Consider the following 26,330-nt stretch of genomic DNA (forward strand, 5'->3'; position numbering starts at 1 on the left):
AATCCCTGGGATCTCCTGGAGAAATCGAATCTCAAACGCTGAAGTCCCAAGCATGTACACCCTGCTCACTGCAGACAGCATACTCCAGTGGCAGAACATGCACCAGCAATGATGCAGGATGGCCACGGCATTAAAAAAAAACCCAAACATTATGTATGGCAATTGCATCTGGCATGAAGGCGCTAGGCATGGACCGTCATCAATCGATGAGAGGAAACAGCCGAGGATCATGCAAGATGGAGCTGTGAGCTCAGAAACAGCCGATCGAGTGGTTAAAGTGTTGGATTTTCATTCTGAGGGTCCCAAGTTCGAATCTCGGTAACGCCGCCTGGTGGGTAAAGGGTGGATATATTTTCCGATCTCCCAGGTCAACATATGTGCCCACCTGCTAGTGCCTGAACCCCCTTCGTGTGTATACGAACGCAGAACGAGATCAAATACGCACGTTAAAGATCCCGTAGTCCATGTCAGCGTTCGGTGGGTTATGGAAACAAGAACTTACCCACCATGTACACCCCCGAAAACGAAGTATGGCTGCTTACATGGCGGGGTAAATAAACAAAAACGGTCATACACGTAAAGTGTTACATGTCTGTCTGAGTGTGTATGTAAACGTGCCTGAAATCTGATTGAATGACACTGGAAACGAATACTGAATGAGCGCCAGCCAATGGCACTGAGCCGTCAGTCGGCTCTACCCAGGTAGGCAGCCTGTTGTGCAAATGACCTCGTGTTTGTAAAGCGCCTAGAGCTTAGTATCCGACCAATGATAGGCGCTGTGTAAGTATCCATATCAATCAAGCAAATGAGGAGTTGAAAGACTTAAGATCTGGAAGGACTGAGGAGAATAGGTCAGTTGACAGCACTCCAGAAAGTCCCTGGCGACGAAGAACAGACAACCCTTGGATGACAACACATTCCGTTGCAGCTGATGCAGCAAGGACTGTCAGTCTGAACTGGCCTCACTGACGCCGGATTCCATGTGCTATACTGAAGCTGTCAGCTGGGATATTCTTGGGCAATGTAAAAGATTGCGTCACAAGACTGAGGCCGAGGATTGTGCTGTTTTTGTGTGTGTGTGTGTGTGTGTGTGTGTGTGTGTGTGTGTGTGTGTGTGTGTGTGTGTGTGTGTGTGTGTGTGTGTGTGTGTGTGTGTGTGTGTGTGTGTGTGTGCGTGTGTGTGCGTGTGTGTGTGTGTGTGTGTGTGTGTGTGTGTGTGTGTGTGTGTGTGTGTGTGTGTGTGTGTGTGTGTGTGTTAGTTGCATGATGCGTGTGCAATTACTATATTAAGTAAAAATCATTGCGGACTGTTGAGAGAAATATATACAGGACTGAGTTCATCATCATGTCATGCATCCAGGCTGTCGGCCGTTGCCGTAACACTCATAATGAAGCAGTTCTTGGCACTGAACTTCATTCCCAAATCCAGTACCCCTTTTCATGTTTCCTGAGGTCGTCAGTCATGGAGAATGACGTGGTCCTCATAGCTCTTGATCTAGTGATTAAGCAGGCAGTCATCTGCGAATAAGCGCACATGCGATTTCACGGAATTGACACTGGATTGACTCGGAAAAGCAGATCGAGGCCATGCCTTGTGGAACGTCAATTAAAAGCCATCCTTCCTGAATGTTCACCGTCCAAGATGTCTCATATTGCGCTTGGTCAGGAAGCTATCTATCCATCTAAGCATTATACCTTTGGCGCCATAGTTAATTCTTTCAATCATCTGCAGCTCTTGCATCAATATCTCAATACTGTGGACGGTCCCACCTCACCTACCATTTGTATATTCAAAATCTTTTCAAATTATTATCTGAATGAAGTACTTGGAAAATTAAAACAAACTCTTTCAATAATCTATCATGTTTATATTTGCAGATTGCCGAGTTAATTTTTGTTGTTGCTTTTTCAGTTTACTTGTTTGTTTGTTTTTTGTTTTAAGAAGATACAACGTATTCACTGCGGAATTATTCTGCTTGAAAATGGCGTCGTCTTTGGTTGCAACGCTTTTGTTGTTGTCCTTGTCAACTGTGTGTATTTTTGCAAGGGAAGTGGAGTTCTATTCTACATCAGAAACATATGGTAAGAGCATCACTTTATGGTTTTGAACATATTGAAAGTATTTTTTTTCAATACATTGTCCGTGTTTTGAGGTCTTATTGAATGTGCAACGCAGTGATTTATTAATTATAATTTTCAGTTGACAACAGTGAAGATGAGACTGCCACGTCATCCTTGAGTTGACTGATTTGGATAAGGTCAAAAAGAAAGGAAGGGTGTGGCAGACTTTTAATTTTTAGACATGAGCTATTTTTTTGGTTCTGTTCTTCTTCTTTTTGGGGCTTACGGTCTTTCTGTTACCTCGTGAATCGCCACTTAGTATGACCTATATGATTCGTATGAGTTTGACAGTGGTATGAGTGATATTTTTTAGTAGACCTATCAAATGTTATGGAGAACAGCTTCACCGTTCTTAGCTTGAACATAACATTCTGGTTTGTGTGTTTGTTTGTTTTTGTTTGTTTGTTTTTTTGTTTGTTTTTTGTTTGTTTGTTTGTTTTGTTGTTGTTGTTTTGTTTTTTGTGGGTTTTTTTTTCAAATGTTCAGTAATAACAAATGTATGTATTCATTCTTTGACCCAGTATACCTTAATTATATAGGAGGGTCTGGGTGTGATTATGAACCCTGGAGGCCCCATTCAGTGAGTCATTGATCAGTTGGTGGAAATTGAGGTAGAAAAAAAAAGTCAGAAAAAAATGAAAAAGAAGGAGAAAAGAGAAAAAAGTGATTATGATATATACACATTACTGTCCACACTTTCATAGGAGACTGCTAATACAGTGCATTCCACAAGATGGCATGCATGGATTTTTTTTCATTCAAAGCTGAACACCTGCTAAATTTTACTGTCAGAGTAACTTTTTCAAAGCCAGCACATTGGGTGCAGTTCTTGAAAATTTGGTCAGGTGTCTGTCAGTGTCACCTCCTTCTCAAACACTTGGAAGATGTCTTGCCAGTCAGTCTGTATGCTTGATGCTTCCAAACACTTTAACTAATTGAAGCTTAAACATTTTGTTACATGATGAATCATTACTTACAGTCAAGAACATATATATCTATGTCATGTAAAGTAGCATTCTTGGAATGATATAGGATCAGTTTCAGTTGTCATAATCTGTACATCTGCAGACAGCAAAATAATGTAAAAAAAGGGGGTGGGGTGGGGAATGAAGATAGGAGGAGGATGTAGGGGTAGGGTAATGGAATGGTAGGATCGCCAGTAGAGGACAGGTGCACACTCCACTCTCTTCCTGTACCACAAGCAGGGTCTTTTAGTCAGATGAATTAAGGCGTTTAGTAGGATGAATATTCTGTATAAGATTAATTTAGGTGTTTCACTTTCTCTGAGTAAAACAGCACATAGCAAGCACTTGGCAGCACATCCTAACTTAGCAGCACACCTGGAACAAAGTATCTCACTGGTAATCATAGTTACCAAGTAAACTGTCTCTAAATATTTAACAATCTGTGTGCACCAACATAGGACTGACTTTTAGTGATCTAAAATCTTTTTAAATACATTACAGTTATGTGTTGTCCCACTGGCACTTAACACATGACTACAGCATATGGTAATCACAACTACCAACTACTGAACTAGTCAAACATGTCTCCCATAACAGTTTGCTATACCCAGGTGCACAGACACACACAGATACAGACAGAGAGACAGACAGACAGACACACACACACACACACACACACACACACACACACACACACACACACACACATGGAATATCCTCAACACAAAGTTAGCCGGTATATATATTTGCCTAAAATATAACCGTCACCACCTAACACACAAATAGGTAGGTAATATCTCTACTCCAGGAGTAGCTTAACAAAACATTCTATTCTACATACGGATACTACAATGTACACGCAATTATAGTCTTTATAGCTTCTCATAACACAATGCTTACATTGTTCCCACAGTAGGACAACAACTGACTTGTCACTGAACATTATCATTTATGCGAGCCAATACACAATACCATTTTAACCCAAATATGATATCAAAACATCATACCATAACACCTGTTGCAAAATAGGGGGAGTAACGCAAAGACCCAAACCAGTACTTCCATTTAGTCAACCAGTAACTGCATTTTACACCTTCACCATTTTTCTTTCAGTCAGTAAGTCACTCACATAATTATGGGCTGTAATCTGACACAACTCATGGTTTCTGAATCAAACACATGTTTGTTACACTTTTGTGTGCAATGCCACATCAGCTTAATGAGGCAGTGTTAGTCACAGAACTCATTACCTGGAACCAAACAGTCAGCCACGTCCGGAAAAGAGACACAACTACTAGTTCAATACTTACAGCCCTCCTGGTCAACAGATCTCTTTCTTTGTGGAGCGTCAGTCTCTCACTCTGACTCCCTAGCTTGCTAAAGGCAAGGAAAAGGCTGTAGCCACGTGAGCTCGCTTGGGGTAGGTGATAAAACAAGGGGTAGTGTTTTGTGGCTTGGAGATGCCACAACTCAACCATGACCTGACACAATATAACAAAAAGAAAAGAAAAGATGAAATAATAATAACTTTATTATCTCATTCTCAACCGGAGAAATTTGGTCAGGTGCATATTACAACAAAGACAAGTAAACATGGAAAAGCAATTGTAAAGAAACAGATACAAAGAATATATGATAATACATACATGTTGATGTATAATACAGACACAAATTAAAAAGTACTGCATACACTGTTTCTGTGCTGGTAATATCTTAAATGTAAAAGCAGAAATAATTAATAAACATTGTTTTGTATTATATAGAGGCAAAACATACTATATTGCACATTGATTATAGAGTAACCACATACTTTTAAGATACTAAATGTTTTATACTAGATCTGTGCATTTGTTCTGCGATGATTTGATTACTGCAGTTCATTACTATGAAGTACTGTTTGTTTTTATTTGAATGAGTCAGTGACTGACAGAGCCATGAAAACGAAATGCTGCATTTGCAGGTTGGGGTGATGGGTTCGCCTGGGTTCCTCTGAGAGACGCATGGAACAAGAGCCGGGATGAGTAATGATCAATATATTTTGCTCTTTTATCATTGACTTTATATATATATATATATATATATATATATATATATGTGTGTGTGTGTGTGTGTGTGTGTGTGTGTGTGTATTTTATATATATATATATATATATATATATTTATATATATTGTGACTTTTATTGTTTTCTCAAATTTATGCATTATTTATAATGTGTGAATGGCGAGTGTGAGCGTGAGTATGCATGCATGCAAGGATATATACATACATATGCGATTGCACACTTGTGGTAGGCCTACAGTGTAAGAATCTTTACAAAGAAAGTGGGAGTCCCTAGTTTAGTTCCAGCAGGGACTGGGATTTTTAACCCCACCGCCACACTCTCACCAACCCCTCCACTAAACCTAGAGTGGTTGTCTGGGTGCTTGTCCTATGGACAAGATGATATATGGAAGTTTTAACTAATGTGCAGCACGCACCAAGTAGTACTACTACTAGTGACATGTAAAACTATATATGTCCCAGGCAGAATTCTCTTGAAAGAAAAATCCACATAATCCACGCATTTATTTATGTATAATGTGTGTGTGTGTGTGTGTTTACACAACTCCATGTGTGTGTGTGTATACGTATGTGTGTTTTTATTATACCATATCGTGATATACACCATACTAGTACTAGTATTCAGATAGGAAAAAACAGCGCGGTGGCAGCATGATCCCTCTTTCTACTTCTAGTCTCAGGAGAGCAGTCTGCAGAGAAATATGCTGTGGCTGAAGTAGAAATGTGTGTGTGTGTAAATGTGTATGTGTGTTTGTGTATAAATGTGTATGTGTGTTTGTGTGTGTGCGTGCATTCTTTATTTAACACCATAGGTGTACATCAAACAGTTTGCTTTTTAAATCTTGACAGGAAATTGTTTTTAATAATTCATGGAAACATTAGATTTTTAAGAATGAGGGTTGTTTGGGGGAAATTGAGCACCACAGCTATAAAAATGACTGTTGACAATGTCAAATATGAATATGATACATGCTTCATCATCATGCAGAGATCTAAATCACCCAGTCACACTTATCTACCACAGTATTAGGTACAAGATCTTTCCCTTCTGCTAAAGAAAACAAAAATCAGTTAAATTACTTGAAAAATCAAATATTATACTATTAAAAAAGAGTTCAGCTATTTGTTGGTCTTTTTTTTCTGAGCAATAAATAGCAATTTTACTACAGTGTATGAACATTCTTGGGTGATTATTATTTTTTTCTCGAGTCTGAAAGTGAAACAGAATGTGTGTATTACTGTATAGTTACCTAATAATACTTTGTGCATCTGGCCTGTATATATAAATGATGTATTTTATATATTTAAAGGTGATTGATCTGCATAATTGAAAAATATATTTTGAATGGAGCTGCTCTTTTGCATTCAGTATTGTAATTATGCAGTTTTACTTTGCATGATAATGTATGCCTAGCAGTTAATGTGTGTGCCTGTGTGTGGTTTGTGAAAATTGTTTTCAGGGGCAAACCAATGATAGTGCTCTTTCACAAACAGTACTGTGCACCTTGCGTAGGTAAATACCCAAAATGTGGACAGTGTTACATGAATTGTGAAATGATCTCAATGGGTTTCTGATAACTTACACTATATGCATACCTGATGCTTTAAAAATGGAAGGGATGTTTTGCAAGTTCATAGAGTGGTCCCTCGGACATTCTTAAGATTTCTAGAATGAATACTGAAATTAAAGAGTGAAAGTCTTGTGCTGAATTTTCAGTCTGCTGCTTGGATTGTCTGCTACAAAAGAGGAGCTGTTTCCTTTAGCCTGTTATGGGCACAGACACATAGATGATCTTGTTTTCTCAGTTTCTAGCAAGAAGGTATGCCTGCAGTGCAGATCTATATGATAAGATAATAGAATGTGTAGTTTTTGAGCGACCCTCTGAAGGTAATCTGGTTCCCTCTAGAATTATTGGTAAAAGAGTCCGTGGGATTGTCAAGTTTAAAAAAAAAAAAAAAAAAAAAAAAAATATATATATATATATATATTTTTTTTTTTTTTTTTTTTTTTTTTACTTATAGGATCATCAGGATGTTTTAACTTATCAGAAACCCTTTCTTGTCAGACCTTCCTTTGTGACTGGAAATGTTATCACCCTTGTGGGCTTCCTGTGCATTTCCTATATTCCGTGAAGCAATATTGTGAAATGAGATCTCTCTCTTGCTCTCTCTCTCTCTCTCTGTGTGTGTGTGTGTGTGTGTGTGTGTGTGTGTTCTCCAAAATTCATGTCCTGTTTTTAATGGATGTAAATTAGCAAGGACAGATTGGGAGAAAAGCCCATGCCTAAAATCTTAATCCTTGAATAAAGATGTTTTGAGTTCTACATTCTCTCTCTCTCTGTCTCTCTCTCTCTCTCTCTGTCTCTCTCTCTCTGTGTCTCTCTCTATCTATCTATCTATCTATCTGTCTGTCTTTCTGTCTCTCAAATATTGACATAATTTATATCTATGACAGTGAATAATGATTTATGTGTTTATTTAAAGTTTATATGAATATTATATGCTGACCAGCTGCACTGCTGAAAGGGAAGATTAGGGGCATGGGTGGGGTGGGGAGGTTAGGTAGTTGAATTCATTTAATTGAGGAGATGAAAGGGGTGGGTTAGAGGGAAGGGAGAAGGGGTCAGACACAGAATAATCTGGTTTGATCTTTGAGAAGAAGACTGGTACATTGTATATGGGTAATTAAAATGGATATTGTGGAAGTACAAAGGCAAGAAAATTGTGTGTGTGTATGTGTGTGTATGTGTGTGTGTGTGTGTGTGTGTGTAAAACTTTAGGACTAGGAACTAAGAAATGGGAACTACAGACTATTCAGTGGGCAACAGAGTCATAACAACATGTCGGCTTCCTCATAGTACTTAATATTGTAAAATATGCTTTTCTGTCGGAGTTGTTGCACTGTTTTCTGCTTTTCTGCTGTTGTTATTGTACATGGTGCTTGTGCTGTTGTGGTCAATAAAGTTTTTGTGCGAAAAAGCAATAGTTGTCATTCTGTTGCTGTGTTGTGTTGTGTTGTGTGAGTGAAGAATATTGTGTTTTGTGAATGATGATGATCTGTGAACTAAGAGACAGATTTGAGCCTTTGTGGAGTGTTTTTGTTTACAACTATGTGCATGTGTGTGTGACAAGTATGCTTTGGATCTGTTTGTTTCTTTTGCTCTCTCTCTCTCTCCTCTCTCTCTCTCTCTCTCTCTGTGTCACACACACACACACACACACACACACACATCTGTATACACACACACACCATTTCATCATCATCATGATAATCACTGTCATCTTCATTATCAAAAGAATCATTGAATTCACTCATATATATTATTATCATTGATTTTTGTTTGTTTTTTTGTTTTTTGTTTTGTTTGTTTGTTTTTTTATCAATGGACTTTAACTCTTCCCATTTATGATTTAGGAGGGCCATGGCAAAATTTGTTTGGTGTAGTACTATTCAAGTTCTGATCCAGTGTTCAGCAGTAATCAGGATTCAAGGCCGCATTCCATGAGGGTTTATGTCCTCCGGAAAGGCACTTCACTGCGATTTTCCTCACCACTTCTTAGGTGTCAGTGGTACTGGTTATCCAACTTTGGTCGGGGAAGGTTAAATCAGTGGAAGAAGACTGGGGTCCGCCTTTCTATGCCGTGTCTTTTGACTGTGGATGTGAATTCATTGCCCCCCATGGTTGTAAAAGTGTGTGGTACTTTTAAGTTTTTTTTTGTTTTTTTTAAATGATCCATGGGTCCAGCCAGTAACAGACATATTATTTTAGCCCTCCACGTCACTTCCCTGATTCTTTCCAGTCTTGATTACTGCAGCTCATTTTCGGCCGGATCCACCTAATTTTTTATTGTTAAGCTTAAAAAAAATTAAAAGACGTAAGACCACAGCTTGATTTGTCTTCAAAGTTCAAGGCCTCAAAACAATAACAACAACAACAACAAAACACACACATAATAAAACAAAACAAAACCCACTGAACTTCTGTTGGCTGAACTCCATTGACTTATTATCGCTCAGAATTTATCACAAACTTTCTTGCATGTGTTTAAAAAAAACAAAAAAAACAAGAACACTTTTCTGACATATCCCCTCAGTAGGCTACTAGTCGGATCTTGTTCCAAGCCGTTCATTGTAATCATCTGCTGGCTCATGTGTTCTTTGTGTCCCATAGTCATAAAAAGAAATTACAAGGACTGTATGTTTTTCATACCTTGGCCCTGTCACTTGGAATTACGTATCAGTAATACCAAATTTGTCATCCTGAAACAAAATTTAAGTTAAATCATCACCAACACGGCAATGACGGAAGCAATTAATGGCGTGGCGAACGAACACCCCCACCTCCCACCCATCCCCCAAAATAATAATAAAAACCAACAAAACAACAACTGTCAACACTCCGTGCAAAGAAAACAACCTCCAGCACAAACACATTGCCACCAAGACGAACATCTAAAAAAAAAAAAAAAAAAAGCAATTAAGCGGAAGACGAATACATCCTCCCAAGGAATTTTTTATACAGGCGTATGACTGTCGAGATGAGCAATTGTTCGCAAAGGCGCCACAACACTGATGTTGCCACTCATCAGTTTAATATATAAACCTCCTGACACCTTCCGAAACCAACGTACCAGCTGCTACAAGCGTTCCCTACAATTACAGATTGATAAATATCATTTTGACAGTAAAAGAAGCAATGCTTATTTTTTAAAATTAAAAAAACCACCACCACCACATCTCCTACTGCACAATAGCTTGTTACTCAACGTCAAAACCAAAGTACAATCTGCGTCGAACAATAATAATAGATGATGTTTGTTTATTTGTTTTTTATATACTTTTTTTTATGGACAAACGTATTAAGTCTGCATTGTTACAATCTGCAAGTGTCACTGTTGGTATGAATATCCAACGATAGTATGTAGATACAACAAATTAATACATATACATAAAATTTTTCGGCTGTCATTTCGATGTGTCTTTGGATCAGTTCTTTTCTGAACCTCAGTACAGTTGCGCAAGAAATGGTGATGAAAAAAAAATGTGCAGCGGTCAAATACAAATATAAGAAAGTTTTGTTTCAGCAATAGAGTTACTGCTAATTATATGGAATGAACTGTCACCTGATGCAAAACGAGCAACATGTACTAATTCATTCGAGAATCAACTGGACAATTTCATAATGATTATTCTCAACAATTTTTAGAAGGTTTGTCGACTAAATACATTGCAGAACGAAGTGATGGACCTTCAGTTGATCCAATTTCTGCCACACTATGTTACGAAACAACTAAGGAACTATTAAAAGCTTTGAAATTTGCTTCGTCCCTGTCTTACCACTACATGTACTTCAACAACAAAATGTACATACATGTAACACACACACACACACACACACACACACACACATATATATATATATATATATATATATATATATATATATATATATATATTCTCTTCAAACTCTGCCAAGTATAGATCTCACAACAAAAAGAAAAAAAATGTCCCTGGTTATATAAACGCACACTACTCAACACAAAAGTAATAAAATCAATACAGCTCAATTGTAAACGGAACTAACAAACAAATAAAAACACATTGCTCAAGTTCAACAATCCTGTAGCTGAACTCATGGACTGAGAGACACGACTGGCAGAATGTTGTGATACTGGCATTACACCGTTGGTAACAATCTTTTGACAGGCGCGGCCATACAAACGACAATGACCACCAATGCCCGATCAAAGAAAAAAAGAAGAAGAAGAAGAAGAAAAAAAAAAGCGCGACAATCCATACGGACGTGGAGGCGTTACCCCTCCCCCCACCCCCCGCCCCTCCAGCCACCGGTTCCCCTTTCCCCACCTCCCCATGACCTGTCATCAGTCCATCGTGTGCAGACAGTGCACGATACAGACGAACGTTGTACATTTCACACAACGCGATAATCAGATTGCTTAATTCCCTTTGGAATAATGTCGATCGATACGAAATGCCAATTTACAAAGAGCAACGGGTCGACAGTTGCAGCACCCATTTGTTTGATTTCACCAGATTCAGCCAATACAACCGTTACTAATAATAATAATGGTTAACAGATATTTTAAAAGATAATTGTCAATAAAAAAAATAATGATAAAAAATTTTAAAAAAGATTTGACGAAGACATGCCCTCTATTTACAACCTTAGAAAAGTTATCAAGGCCGCCAGCCGAACTGGGAACACCAGTGGTCAGTATTTTCTTCTGTGTGTGTGTGTGTGTGTGATTCTCGCTGCATATGCTGTCTCTCGACACGTGCACATTGGTCACAGGACTACATGTCGCATAATCATGTTATTGGCAATGATCGAACTGGTTTGTTGTTGTTGTTTTTCTTGTTTTCTATTTTTTCCTCTCCAGTCTTTACGAAATAGACAACAAACTGAAGGGCTATGAGACAACATCAAACGTCACAACAACACTAAAACCAACAACAAAGATGTACACTTACCGTAAAGTAATGACAAGAAGAACATGCAGAGGGTACAGCACAGAACGCGAGACCTTCACCAAAGACAGTCACCAAGACCACGTCAAGAGAACTGGTCGAAAGCTAACTTGTCAAACTTAACTCAAAGAGCAGCAAAACATGCAACTAACGCATTTCGACCCAAAACAAAGAAGTCATAGTCTGGTGAGCACTCCATTTTGCGAAAAACTGTCGTCGCTCTTGCAAGAAACATCCAACTGCTTCCTGGATATTCAAAATTGGATGACTCTAAATAAGTTACAATTGAACGCGGACAAAACTGAAGCAATGATCATAGGAACTAAACAAAAACTCTTCCATCACAGCTGACACAATCAAACTTGGCAGTACATCCATCCCTCTTTCCAGTTCAGTCAGGAACCTCGGCGTTGTCCTTCACAACACACTGTCCATGCAAAAATTTATCAGTCAGACATGTCAATCCTGCTACTGTCAACTGCGGCGCATCAGTTCCATCCGGAAGTATCTGTCCATTGACGCAACATCTAGACTTGTCGTTTCCCTCATTCTCTCTCGCCTTGACTACTGTAACTCTCTATTGTCTGGTTTGCCTGCTTCATCCATTTAGTCCCTTCAGCGCATACAAAACTCTGCTACCCGACTCGTCCTCAGAAAGAAAAGATCTGAGCACATCACTCCTCTTTTGCAACATCTCCACTGGCTCCCTGTCTCACACCGAATAAAGTACAAGATCAGCACTCTATGCTACAAATGTATTCACGAATCAGCCCCTTCCTATCTCTGTGGCTGCCCTCACCTCTACACTCCATCTCGAGGCTCACTACGATCAGCTTCGGATCCACTCTATTTACGCATACCCAGATTCAAACTCTCGACTGTTGGCCGCCGTTCTTTCTCTGTCTCTGGACCTTGCAATTGGAATGAACTTCCTCTTTCGCTTCGTCAAGTCTCCACACTCAGCTCTTTCAAGTCTGGCCTAAAAACCCACCTCTTCCCAAAATAGCCTCCCTTCCCTGCCTCTTCCTTTTCTTCATTTTCTCCAGTTTTAGATTTATGCGTGCGTGAGAATGACTGGTGCGAAAGCGCTTTGATTTGTCTATGCACAAGATTCAGCGCTATATAAATACCATTATTATTATCATTATTAACAGCTTTGGCCGGCCCCTCGCGTGCTAACCTTTCTTTTGGAGGAATTTTTAAACTCATCCATACATCTTTCCCCCAGCACAGATGTTTGTTTGGTGTTGTTTTTTCTACAAGGCGAGGTTAACACTTCATCCTCTTCTTCATCCTCCTCATGGACAACGGAAGATATTTTTTAAATCTTGGGATTGATTTGAGTACCATAACAAATACGGCTGACATGAGTATTTACTGGGAGAATATATAACAATTTTTAATTCACCCCACCTCCCTCGCCCTTCTCATTTAACTCACCCCCCCATGATAAAACAATATAAAACTAATGTAACATTTCTCGCGTGGTCTCTAATTTTTCAAGTTATCGTCAAAGCAAGTTTCCTCGAGTATAAAATGTTCTGCATGAAAAGCTCAGGCATTTGTAAAACAAGATGCTGTGTCACCGCCTTTATCCAGCACTTCTATCATTCTGAATTTAACAACCACCTCAGTTCCTCCTCTACCCCCCCCCCCCCCTCCTCACCCCCCTCCCCTTCCCCCAACATACACAGCACACCAAAGATACAAAAAGTGTTATCCCTACAATTTCAAGCACAAGTTTTAGATAAAGATGTTACTATAATTCAATTTCTGTGTATTTCTGCCGAAATGGCGTTACAGATGTTCTGAACTACTGTAGTGTGCGACATAATTAAAACATTTTTTTTTTTTTTTTTGGACTGGTTATTGTCACGTCTGCTATTGTATTATTTGGCGTCATAATGTGATATAATTGTATCGTGTGAACTGATTTGATCTGGTGTGATTTGATTTGATGTGAAGCGATGTCTATACCCCAGTGAATGTTTCAGGACTGAAACCCATGCTGAGAGGAAGTGAGGAAGTCGTAGTTCTGAGCCAGCGGTTCATAATGGTGAACTGTAAGGTGGGTGGCTCGTTGTGAACGACGGTGTGTAATGATGAGGTATGTGCCGATAGTGATATCAAAGGCCAAAACAGGGTAAACTGGAATGGGGGAGTAGTTCATACTCTTAAAAAACAACACCATTTCCGGAAGTTTCCCCGAAGATGAAGGTCATGGGTCACCAGGAATGTCCTGAAAGTGAAGGTTATGGGTCACGGCCAGGAATGTCCCGAAGGTGAAGGTCGTGATTCACCAGGAATGTTCCGAAGGTGAAGGCAATGGGTCACCAGGAATATCCCGATGGTGAAGGTCGTGGGTCACCAGGAATGTCCCGAAGCTGAAGGTTATGGGTCACCAGGAATGTTCCGAAGGTGAAGGCAATGGGTCACCAGGAATATCCCGATGGTGAAGGTTATGGGTCACCAGGAATGTGCCGAAGGTGATGAGTCACGAGCAATGTCGGTGCAGCACCACCTTTTTTTTTTTTTTTTTTTTTTTTTTGTCCGCATGTGCATATATCTTGTACTATCAACGTGGAATTTTCTACAGAATTTTGCCAGGGATATCACTTTTGATGCCGTCAGTGGGTTCTTTTACGTGCGTTAAGTGCTACACATGCTACGACACGGCTGCCGTGAGCCTCGGTTTATTGTCTCATCCGAATGACTTTCCGCAACACATCTTGCCACACCACCACCATCACGGTTACACACCATTCTTCTCCAACACCCCCAGCTACACCCCACTACACACACCCGCCCCCATGCACCCCCCCCCCCCCCTCTTCCACGAACTACCTTTTTTCAAACCACTACTCTACCCCCGGTTACCCTACTAATTATTGCTTCCCCCCCCCCCCCCTCCCCCAATCCCCTTCCAAACCCGTACTCCTCCCCAACCTCAAGTGACTTGGTCAGTGAACAAGCATTTCTCTCATACATTTCTTCTGTTCCGTATGTTGCAGTCTGATCATCATTGATGCTGTGTTGTCAATGATCAATGTTCTGCTGTGCTGTGCTGGAGACAGTTAAAATTTGATGAGAATCAGTGTTGTGCTGTGATATGCAGGAGACAGTTAACGATCAATGATCATAGTGTTGTGCTGTGTTGTGCTGTGATATGCAGGAGACAGTTAACACTCAGTGATGATCAGTGTTGTGCTGTTATGTTTAGGAAACAGTTAACATTCAATGAACAGAGTGCTGTGCTGTGATGTGCAGGAGACAGTCAAAACTCAATGATGATCAGAGTGTTGTGCTGTGATTTGCAGGAGACAGTTAACACTCAATGATGATCAGTGTTGTGCTGTGATGTGCAGGAGACAGTAAACACTCAATGATGATCAGAGTGTTGTGCTGTGATGTGCAGGAGACAGTAAACACTCAATGGTGATCAGTGTTGTGCTGTGATGTGCTGGAGACAGTTAACACTCAATAATGATCAGAGTGTTGTGCTGTGATGTCCAGGAGACAGTTAACCACTCAGTGATGATCAGTGTTGTGCTGTGTTGTGCTGTGATATGCAGGAGACAGTTAACACTCAATGATGATCAGAGTGCTGTATTGTTCTGTGCAGGAGACAGTTAATACTCAATGATCAGAGTGTTGCGCTGTGCTGTGCAGGAGACAGTTAACACTCAATGAACTGAGTGTTGCGCTGTGCTGTGCAGGAGACAGTTAAAAATCAATGATCAGAGTTCTGTGCTGTGCTGTGCAGGAGACAGTCAACACTCAATGATGATCAGTGTTGTACTGTGCTGTGCAGGAGACTGTAAACACTCAATGATGATCAGTGTTGTACTGTGCTGTGCTGGAGACAGTTAAAAATCAATGATCAGAGTTCTGTGCTGTGCTGTGCAGGAGACAGTCAACACTCAATGATGATCAGTGTTGTACTGTGCTGTGCAGGAGACAGTCAACACTCAATGATGATCAGTGTTGTACTGTGCTGTGCAGGAGACAGTAAACACTCAATGATGATCAGTGTTGTGCTGTGATGTGCTGGAGACAGTTAACACTCAATGATGATCAGAGTGTTGTGCTGTGATGTCCAGGAGACAGTTAACCACTCAGTGATGATCAGTGTTGTGCTGTGATGTGCAGGAGACAGTTAACACTCAATGATGATCAGAGTACTGTATTGTTCTGTGCAGGAGACAGTTAATACTCAATGATCAGAGTGTTGCGCTGTGCTGTGCAGGAGACAGTTAACACTCAATGAACTGAGTGTTGCACTGTGCTGTGCAGGAGACAGTTAAAAATCAATGATCAGAGTTCTGTGCTGTGCTCTGCAGGAGACAGTCAACACTCAATGATGATCAGTGTTGTACTGTGCTGTGCAGGAGACTGTAAACACTCAATGATGATCAGTGTTGTACTGTGCTGTGCTGGAGACAGTTAAAAATCAATGATCAGAGTTCTGTGCTGTGCTGTGCAGGAGACAGTCAACACTCAATGATGATCAGTGTTGTACTGTGCTGTGCAGGAGACTGTAAACACTCAATGATGATCAGTGTTGTACTGTGCTGTGCAGGAGACTGTAAACACTCAATGATGATCAGTGTTGTGCTGTGATGTGCTGGAGACAGTTAACACTCAATGATGATCAGAGTGTTGTGCTGTGATGTCCAGGAGACAGTTAACCACTCAGTGATGATCAGTGTTGTGCTGTGATGTGCAGGAGACAGTTAACACTCAATGATGATCAGAGTACTGTATTGTTCTGTGCAGGAGACAGTTAATACTCAATGATCAGAGTGTTGCGCTTTGCTGTGCAGGAGACAGTTAACACTCAATGAACTGAGTGTTGCACTGTGCTGTGCAGGAGACAGTTAAAAATCAATGATCAGAGTTCTGTGCTGTGCTCTGCAGGAGACAGTCAACACTCAATGATGATCAGTGTTGTACTGTGCTGTGCAGGAGACAGTAAACACTCAATGATTAGAGTGCTGTGCTGTGCAGGAGACAGTTAACAATCAATGATCAGAGTGTTCTGTTGTGCAGGTGGAGACAGTTATCAATCAATGATCAGAGTTCTGTGCTGTGCTGTGTAGGAGACAGTTAACAATCAATGATCAGAGTTCTGTGCTGTACTGTGCAGGAGACAGTTAACAATCAATGGTCAGAGTTCTTTGCTGTGCTGTGCAGGAGACAGTTAACAATCAATGATCAGAGTGCTGTGCTGTGCTGTGCTGTGCTGTGCAGGAGACAGTTAACCACTAAATGATGATAATCAGTGTTGTGCCGTGACGTTCCAGGGGACGGTTAACACTCAATGATGAACTGAGTGTTGTGCTGTGCTGTGCAGGAGACAGTTAACAATCAATGATCAGAGTACTGTGCTGTGCAGGAGACAGTTAACAATCAATGATCAGAGTGTTCTGCTGTGCAGAAGGAGACAGTTAACATTCAATGGTAAGAGTGCTGTGCTGTGCTGTGCAGGAGACAGTTAACAATCAATGATCAGAGTTCTTTGCTGTGCTGTGCAGGAGACAGTTAACAATCAATGATCAGAGTACTGTGCTGTGCAGGAGACAGTTAACAATCAATGATCAGAGTGTTCTGCTGTGCAGAAGGAGACAGTTAACATTCAATGGTAAGAGTGCTGTGCTGTGCTGTGCAGGAGACAGTTAACAATCAATGATCAGAGTTCTGTGCTTTGCAGGGGACAGTTAACAATCAATGATCAAAGTGTTGCGGTGTGCTGTGCAGGAGACAGTAAACACTCAATGATGATCAGTGTTGTACTGTGCTGTGCAGGAGACAGTTAACAGTCAATGATCAGAGTGTTCTGTTGTGCAGGTGGAGACAGTTAACAATCAATGATCAGAGTTCTTTGCTGTACTGTGCAGGAGACAGTTAACAATCAATGATCAGTGTTGTGCTGTGATGTGCAGGAGACAGTTAACAATCAATGATCGGAGTGCTGTGCTGTGCTGTGCTGTGCTGTGCAGGAGACAGTTAACAATCAATGATCAGAGTACTGTGCTGTGCAGGTGGAGACAGTTAACAATCAATGATCAGAGTGTTCTGCTGTGCAGGTGGAGACAGTTAACATTCAATGGTAAGAGTGCTGTGCTGTGCTGTGCAGGAGACAGTTAACAATCAATGATCAGAGTTCTGTGCTTTGCAGGGGACAGTTAAAAATCAATGATCAGAGTTCTGTGCTGTGCTCTGCAGGAGACAGTCAACACTCAATGATGATCAGTGTTGTACTGTGCTGTGCAGGAGACAGTAAACACTCAATGATTAGAGTGCTGTGCTGTGCAGGAGACAGTTAACAATCAATGATCAGAGTGTTCTGTTGTGCAGGTGGAGACAGTTATCAATCAATGATCAGAGTTCTGTGCTGTGCTGTGTAGGAGACAGTTAACAATCAATGATCAGAGTTCTGTGCTGTACTGTGCAGGAGACAGTTAACAATCAATGATCAGAGTTCTTTGCTGTGCTGTGCAGGAGACAGTTAACAATCAATGATCAGAGTGCTGTGCTGTGCTGTGCTGTGCTGTGCAGGAGACAGTTAACCACTAAATGATGATAATCAGTGTTGTGCCGTGACGTTCCAGGGGACGGTTAACACTCAATCATGAACTGAGTGTTGTGCTGTGCTGTGCTGTGCTGTGCAGGAGACAGTTAACAATCAATGATCAGAGTGTTCTGCTGTGCAGGTGGAGACAGTTAACATTCAATGGTAAGAGTGCTGTGCTGTGCTGTGCAGGAGACAGTTAACAATCAATGATCAGAGTTCTGTGCTTTGCAGGAGACAGTTAACAATCAATGATCAGAGTACTGTGCTGTGCAGGAGACAGTTAACAGTCAATGATCAGAGTGTTCTGTTGTGCAGGTGGAGACAGTTAACAATCAATGATCAGAGTTCTTTGCTGTACTGTGCAGGAGACAGTTAACAATCAATGATCAGTGTTGTGCTGTGATGTGCAGGAGACAGTGAACACTCAGTGATCGGAGTGCTGTGCTGTGCTGTGCTGTGCTGTGCAGGAGACAGTTAACAATCAATGATCAGAGTACTGTGCTGTGCAGGTGGAGACAGTTAACAATCAATGATCAGAGTGTTCTGCTGTGCAGGTGGAGACAGTTAACATTCAATGGTAAGAGTGCTGTGCTGTGCTGTGCAGGAGACAGTTAACAATCAATGATCAGAGTTCTGTGCTTTGCAGGGGACAGTTAACAATCAATGATCAACGTGTTGCGCTGTGCTGTGCAGGAGACAGTTAACAATCAATTATCAGAGTTCTGTGCTTTGCAGGGGACAGTTAGCAATCAATGATCAGAGTGTTCTGCTGTGCAGGAGGAGACAGTTAACAATCAATGATCAGAGTGCTGTGCTGTGCTGTGCAGGAGACAGTTAACAATCAATGATCAGAATACTGTGCTGTACAGGAGACAGTTAGCAATCAATGATCAGAGTGTTCTGCTGTGCAGGTGGAGACAGTTAACATTCAATGATCAGAGTTCTGTGCTTTGCAGGGGACAGTTAACAATCAATGATCAAAGTGTTGCGCTGTGCTGTGCAGGAGACAGTTAACAATCAATGATCAGAGTTCTGTGCTTTGCTGGATGAGACAGTTAACAATCAATTATCAGAGTTCTGTGCTTTGCAGGGGACAGTTAACAATCAATGATCAGAGTTCTGTGCTTTGCAGGAGACAGTTAACAATCAATGATCAGAGTTCCGTGCTGTTCTGTGCTGTGCAGGAGGTGGACGAGGAAAACCCAATCTACAGAGCGGATCGCGGAGCCGGAGGCACGTTCACCCCGGACGGCGACTACACTCCTCGGATTTTCTTCTACGGTCGGTGTCTATGTCCATGCAGATGAATAGAGTTTACCTCTTAAAACCCCTTCAGTGCCAGGGGAAAAATAGTAGAAAGTGGTATTTCAAGTCATAAAACAATATCCAAAACAATAAGCCTAAAACTGAGAAAATGATCTGGAGATATACCACTCTAGATAAACTGTGTGAATTTTTAGCTTTTCATGGTTCTTTCTCTTCTTCTGACGACGTCATCAGTGACGTCACTATGCACGTATGTGATACATGCTTGGCGCTCAAGATTTTTTTTTTTTTTATAATAAATTTGTGTGCCCGTGTCACACACACACACACACACACACACACACACACACACAAGGAGAAATAATAATAATAATAATAATAATAATAAAAGAACACAGGAGAACCAGCCGCTGTCAGTGACAAAGCGGATACGTCTTTGGGAGCGTTTACTCGATTTTTTCATGACCAACGTTTAAATGCAGGTATCTGCATCTCTCGGACTTGGTAGCGTCCTTAATTAGGCCAAGATGTTCAGGGTTTGGGTCTTGGTGTCAGTTGTGAAGGTTTTCTTGTTCGAGGGGATGACTGATCCCGATCTCGGGCTTCAGCTGGCTGACGCCGGGATATAGATATATATAAGCCCTATGTTATGAAAAGAAGGGTCAGAAGAACACAGCCTTGTCAGGTGGTCCCTAAGCTGTATATAGTGGAGCTCTGCAGCAGCATCGTCATCATCAATCATTCATCATTAAATATTGAAAAATCTAAAATTGTCTCACGTGCAAACACACACACAGACACACACAGACACACAGACACACAGACACAGACACAGACACAGACACACACACACACACACACACACACACACACACACACACACACACACACCTCCTTGCACCCTCCCACACGCTTAATGCCTACTTCCAGGCAGACAGTCAGACAGCCAGGCACACAGACTGACACACACGACAGACTGACGGACTCACCGATAGCCTGGCGTGAGGGATGGATAGCAAGGGCACGATGCACGCCCTTTTATTGCACACGGGGGCCTTTATTCCTTTTAATCTTTAACAATATTATATGTGGATTCTTCTATATAAAACAACAACAACAACAACAACAACAAAAAGAACACCACACAATTTAGAAAGCGAATTTATTGAATACGTTGTGATAACTGCATGTGCACAGAAATTTTGTTTCCTTAAATTTTGCTTCTTTTCAGTTGATTGTTTTGGCCTGTCCAGCACACTGCGCTTGGGTTAATTCGTAGGTAAGGCAGAATTATGCTACCCTCCACCCTTCCCTCCCCATCCCCATCCTCACAACCGCCTCCCCACCTTTTTTGAGCGTCATAGATCAGAAGTGGTGTACTGTATCCATAGATTAGTCTGTACGCTTTGACTGACACCTCCTTGAAACTGAAAGCGAAAGTGGAAAGCGAAAGTGAAAGTGGAACTCTTGACAGATGCTGACGGGAACAGGATGGATGACATCATCAACGAATATGGGAACCGGGCCTTCAAGTATTACTACCCTCCCTCTGAGGTGGCCCTGCGGGCACGTGAGTGTCACTGACTGATTGACTGAATTATTGATTGAATTATTGATTCGTTAGTTGACTGATTGATTGATCATCTGATAATATTATGTTTCTGTGTTGCTTGATGAATTGATCGATCCATTAATGGATGGATGGATGGATCATTGATTGATTGATTCATCCTGGAAACTTAAGGCTGTAAAAATTATACAGGACGTGCTCAACTGAATAACAATTAACTCTAAGAATGTAAGATTGCAAACTTGTTATGTAGGACGTGCTCGACTTTAAGTGATTAACCCTAAAAAATGTGAATTTGCGTGCAAGAGTGCTGTCCGGGCATGTATGACGAGAGAGAGGGTGACTATGGGTGTGCGTGCGTGCGTGTGTGAATATGTGTGTGTATGTGGGTGCGCGCGTGCGCGCGCGCGTGTGTGTGTGTGTGTGTGTGTGCTTGTGTGATACTTTATCTTTTTTTGGGAGGTGGGGTGTGGTGAGGTGGGGGTGGACTGCTAAATTTGAATAAGCTAAACGACTATTGCTATATTGTGCAACATTGTAGAATTGTCAGTGGCATGCTGAAAAGTAGGTGAAAAGTAGGTATACTGAACTGAAGTCAGCTAGAAATCTTTGATGCAATATATGTTATACCACATTTAAACAAGTTCAGTTGTTTATTGTTTATCTAATTGCTTCATTTATCGTGTGTGTGTGTGTGTGTGTGTGTGTGTGTGTGTGTGTGTGTGTGTGTGTGTGTGTGTGTGTGTGTGTGTGTTGCAGTCATACGCAGCATGAAAACAGTCTTGGACATCACGGCGAATGGAAGAAGAGTCAAAGAACACGACAAGGATGAACTTTAGACACAATGACGAATCTGAAGACACACAGATGAACTCCAGATACACTGGTGGACGTTAGACAACGAGGATGGACTTTAGATACAAGGATGAACTTTAATCAGAATACTAAGGGAACTTAAGCCACAAGACTGAACTTTAGACAAAACTAGACAGGGATAAATCTTAGACAAATCGGTATTGAACTTTAGTTAAGGATACATTTAAGACGAGATAATGACACACTTTAGCTTAGAGGATAACCTGTAGACACAGTGATGACCTTACTCCTGAAAACTGAGTATAGCTTCCTTGAAGGTGGGGTTAAAACGGATACACGTAAAATCCCATTCGTAATCTATACGAGTTAACGTGGCGATAGCGGCCCATGGGCAAGGATAATCTCTTGACTCAAGAATGAACTTTAAACAATACGTGGATGATCGGTGTGAGGACAAGCCTTTTTTTGAGGAAGAGTCTGGGTTTGTTCCGCTGTACCTTTTATTTACATGTGTGCTAGCTGAATCAGTAACATAAACAGCATTAACTTGAAGTTGTGTACCTTGTCAAGTGGAGAGTTGTCACTCTTTACTATTTGAAACTGAAATACATAGATGAACTTTAGCGGACGATAAGACTCTCCAAACAGGACAACGATGAAGTTTACAAACGGATAAATATAGGACGAAATAGTGATTATCTTTAACCACAGGGATAATAAACCTTGAAACAGTAAATGAACGTGAGACAAATCTCTGGATTTTAAACAAGACAAAAATCGCTCAGTTTAAAGACAATCATTGATATCAGTGATAAACTTTAGTGCAAGGCGATATAGATAAACTTTACTAAAAGATAGAATGGGACAAGTCAATGTGAAACGTCTTTAGACAAGACCAAAGGTTAGCTTTAGACATTATTAAAACTCACTTTAACTCTCTCTCTCTCTCTCTCTCTCTCTCTATATATATATATATATATATATCATTTATGTCTGTGATGTTGTACTGGTGTTGTATTGTTGCACTGTCACGCTGATCGTCTAGTTTTGGGGGAGTAAAATAAGTTTAAAAAAAAATCAGTATAGTATATATATTTGAAGCATTTTCTGTGACATTTTGATGAGGCCTTGTATTAACAGTTTTATTCAGTTCATCAGTTTGCTATTTTTTTGTTTGCTCATCCGACTCTCCTCTTCAGTCTCATTTGTCAACAAGAGTATCCCCGTGATTACTTTTTGTTCAGTTCTTTCCCTTGCTCTTTGCAGTTCAGCTAAAATCATTTCCCGTTCCGTTTGTTGATAACCCTAAGCCTCTTTTTCATGTTGTGCCAGTAAATGGTAGATGGCAAAACGTCTTCTTAAATGGGAATATTAATTGAACAGACACAGAATAGTTTTAAAGTTTAAACTCAGTTTTTGTTTCCCTGGGATTACCATTCACAGGTGATTGTTGAAACAGCAGCTCCAAGTAATACTTACTTTTCCAAACCTTCGTAAAGACGCAAATAATTTTCAGTTCGGTACACTATATACAGTACAATACAGTAGGTACACATTACTATACAATAAATACAATGCAGTACAATGCAGTACATCGCAACACAACGCGACTCGACACGACATGACACGGCACAGAACAACACAACACAGCACATCACAACACAACACAGCACAACACAGCACAACACAACACAGCACAAGAACGATAACGCATTTCAGTTGGGCAGAGAAACTTTCAGGAGATTCGAACGCACAACCTTCTGAGACGGTGTCAGCAAAATGAGTGAACAAGGACCATCAGCTTAGCATGGTTTTCAGCCACATACACTTAAATAATGCTTTCTTGTTTGAATCACTGATGTTTTCTTCAAAGATGATTTAGAAATAACCTATTTCAGTTGACCGAATGTGAAACGTTTGCACTTATTCAAGGGAAAGTCGCACGCCTCAGTTCGTTGTTCGTAATTTTGTCTTGATTACAGTTGAACGTATATTCTGTTTTATCTAACTGTACCCTATCCTGTGAATTAAAAGTGCCTTATACTTTAATTCTTTTCTCTGCCCAGTGTGTTCAAATGTACACTTATCCTCCCAAAAGTGCCCTTAAACCCAAACCATCCGTGTCAGCGGTCAAATGCATCCTATTCTGTAAAAAGTGCCTTTTGTTTTCAAATTGATCTCAATGCTCATTCTAGTTTGCTCAAATCACCCAATTCTCTCAAATGTGCCTTAAAATTGAAAATGATACGTCTGCTCAGACGTAATCTATCCTGTTAAAAGAACCCTGTGATCAATTTGAATTATTTGTGTGACCAAAATAAGTATGCCAGATCTATCTATCTGTCTTTTTGTGTCTTTAAAAAAAAATTTAACACAGATACAGTACAACTTAATCTGACTGTTTATCAAGTAAGACATGTGTTCCTGACACTGGCAATGCCGGAGGTCTTAGATCTTGCTTGATCCATTGAATATCATAATTGTGCCTATATGTCTGTCTGTGTGCACCCGGCCACTCCCACCTGTCTGTTTGTCTGTCTGTCTGTCTGTCTGTCTGTCTCACTTTCTCTCTTACCTCCCCTTTCCTTGCATGTCATCATTACCTCCCCTCACACACACACACACACACACACACACACACACACAGAGAGAGAGAGAGAGAGAGAGAGAGAGAGAGTGAGAGAGAGACTATTATAACAATAACAATAAGAACAAATAGAGCATCTTTCTTTCACACACACACACACACACACACACACACACAATTATAACAATAAGAACAAAAAGAGCATCTTTCTTTTCAGCATAACGTGATTATTGATTTGGTCACTTCTGCAAGAGAACCAGTGACCCACTTTGAGCCTCATACACATACACATAACATAGAGAAGATCAGCCTGTATCCACTTTTAATATCATTGTTAGCTACATGTATTATATATGTCTGTGTTCGTGATAAAAAAAAAATAATGTTCATTTTATTTTATAGAATTATGGACTTGTAGTGTAACATCGGAAGGGAAAGATGATATCGAAAGAAAAAGAAGAGAGACACAGATGGACAAGCAGACTGGCGGTCAGACAGACACATCGAGAGCATCAAATGAAAGAAAAGAGCAGAGAGTTCAGGGGGGAAAAAAAATCATAAATCATAAAGTATATTTTTGAATTATGCTATTGAAAGACTCCCATGCAGTCTGAAAAAAAGAGAGAGAAAAAAAAAGAAGCAAGTCTGTAACAACAATTGCAGTAAATGCTTTAAAAAAAAAAAAGAAAAAAAAAAGAAAAAAAGAAAAGAAAAAAAAGACATTATCCAGGGTGGTTCAGAAAATTCAAAGAAGGGCAGTGTAACAGAACAAGTCTGTGTTCAAATTTTGCACAGGCACTTTCGTGTTCTTCTGTCTCATGTCTGTATTAATTTTCGACTTCCTTTGGAAAGCAGAAATTTTTTTTTTTTTTTAATGTGTTGCCGCTCTAGTGTTGCGAACATTGTAGGAGAAACACCAACTCGGCTTTGTGTCTGTGGATGTCGTGCCTGCACTTTCTTCATTAAATGTTCGATATGGTGACTCAAAGGTTGTTGGTTGTGTGTGGTTTTTTTGGGGGGGTGTCTTTCATTTTATTTTCTTTCTTTCTTTTCTTTTTTCCTCTGTTTTTTTTTTTTTTTTTTTTTTTTTTTTTTTTTTTTTCTGTCGGGTTGAGAATGGGGGTGGGTGTGGAGCGGAGACAGCCTGTATTCCCCGATCACTTTTTTCTGTTGATTCTCTCTCTCTCTCTCTCTCTCTCTCACACACACACCTCACCCCCACCCCCCACACCACACACACACACTGAAAATATTACATTCAGAGGCAGAGTCCAATGCTTCACCGATTCTGCCACTGAGGACGGCGCTTCCTATTTGTTACATCATAGTTTTAAAGTTCTTAAGTTTGTTGATTGATCACCTCTCTCTTGTCTGCAAAAGACAGTAGGTATACAGCAGATATACGCGTACCGTAATGGAATATATACATCCCATGGTCAGACATATCAATAATATTATTTCATTGAAAGATCCCAGACACATTGATAATATTTTTTTCATTGAAAGATCCCAGTCACATTGATAATATTTTTTCATTGAAAGATCCCAGTCACATTGATAATATTTTTTTCATTGAAAGATCCCAGACACATTGATAATATTTTTTCTTTGGAAGCTCAGACACATTAATAATAATTTTTTTACCCAGTCACATTGATAATATTTTTTTCATTGAAAGATCCCAGACACATTGATAATATTTTTTTCATTGAAAGATCCCAGTCACATTGATAATATTTTTTTCATTGAAAGATCCCAGTCAAATTGATAATATTTTTTTCATTGAAAGATCCCAGACACATTGATAATATTTTTTTCATTGAAAGATCCCAGTCACATTGATAATATTTTTTTCATTGAAAGATCCCAGACACATTGA

The 26,330-nt window shown here is 40.2% G+C and overlaps 1 protein-coding gene across 1 annotated transcript; it reads left to right on the forward strand.

Annotated features, from left to right (window-relative positions):
* The first annotated feature begins 1,990 nt into the window (after positions 1 to 1,990).
* Positions 1,991 to 25,427, forward strand: LOC143295522 (thioredoxin domain-containing protein 12-like). The gene is made up of 7 exons (XM_076607252.1): positions 1,991 to 2,082; positions 5,047 to 5,107; positions 6,609 to 6,661; positions 13,633 to 13,706; positions 19,397 to 19,493; positions 20,953 to 21,048; positions 21,808 to 25,427. The coding sequence occupies exons 3-7, from the start codon at positions 6,619 to 6,621 to the stop codon at positions 21,885 to 21,887; spliced, it is 390 nt and encodes a 129-aa protein (XP_076463367.1). The 5' UTR covers positions 1,991 to 2,082; positions 5,047 to 5,107; positions 6,609 to 6,618; the 3' UTR covers positions 21,888 to 25,427.
* Positions 25,428 to 26,330: the final 903 nt, after the last annotated feature.

Source organism: Babylonia areolata, chromosome 20, assembly GCF_041734735.1.
Source record: "Babylonia areolata isolate BAREFJ2019XMU chromosome 20, ASM4173473v1, whole genome shotgun sequence".
Taxonomy (NCBI): domain Eukaryota; kingdom Metazoa; phylum Mollusca; class Gastropoda; order Neogastropoda; family Buccinidae; genus Babylonia; species Babylonia areolata.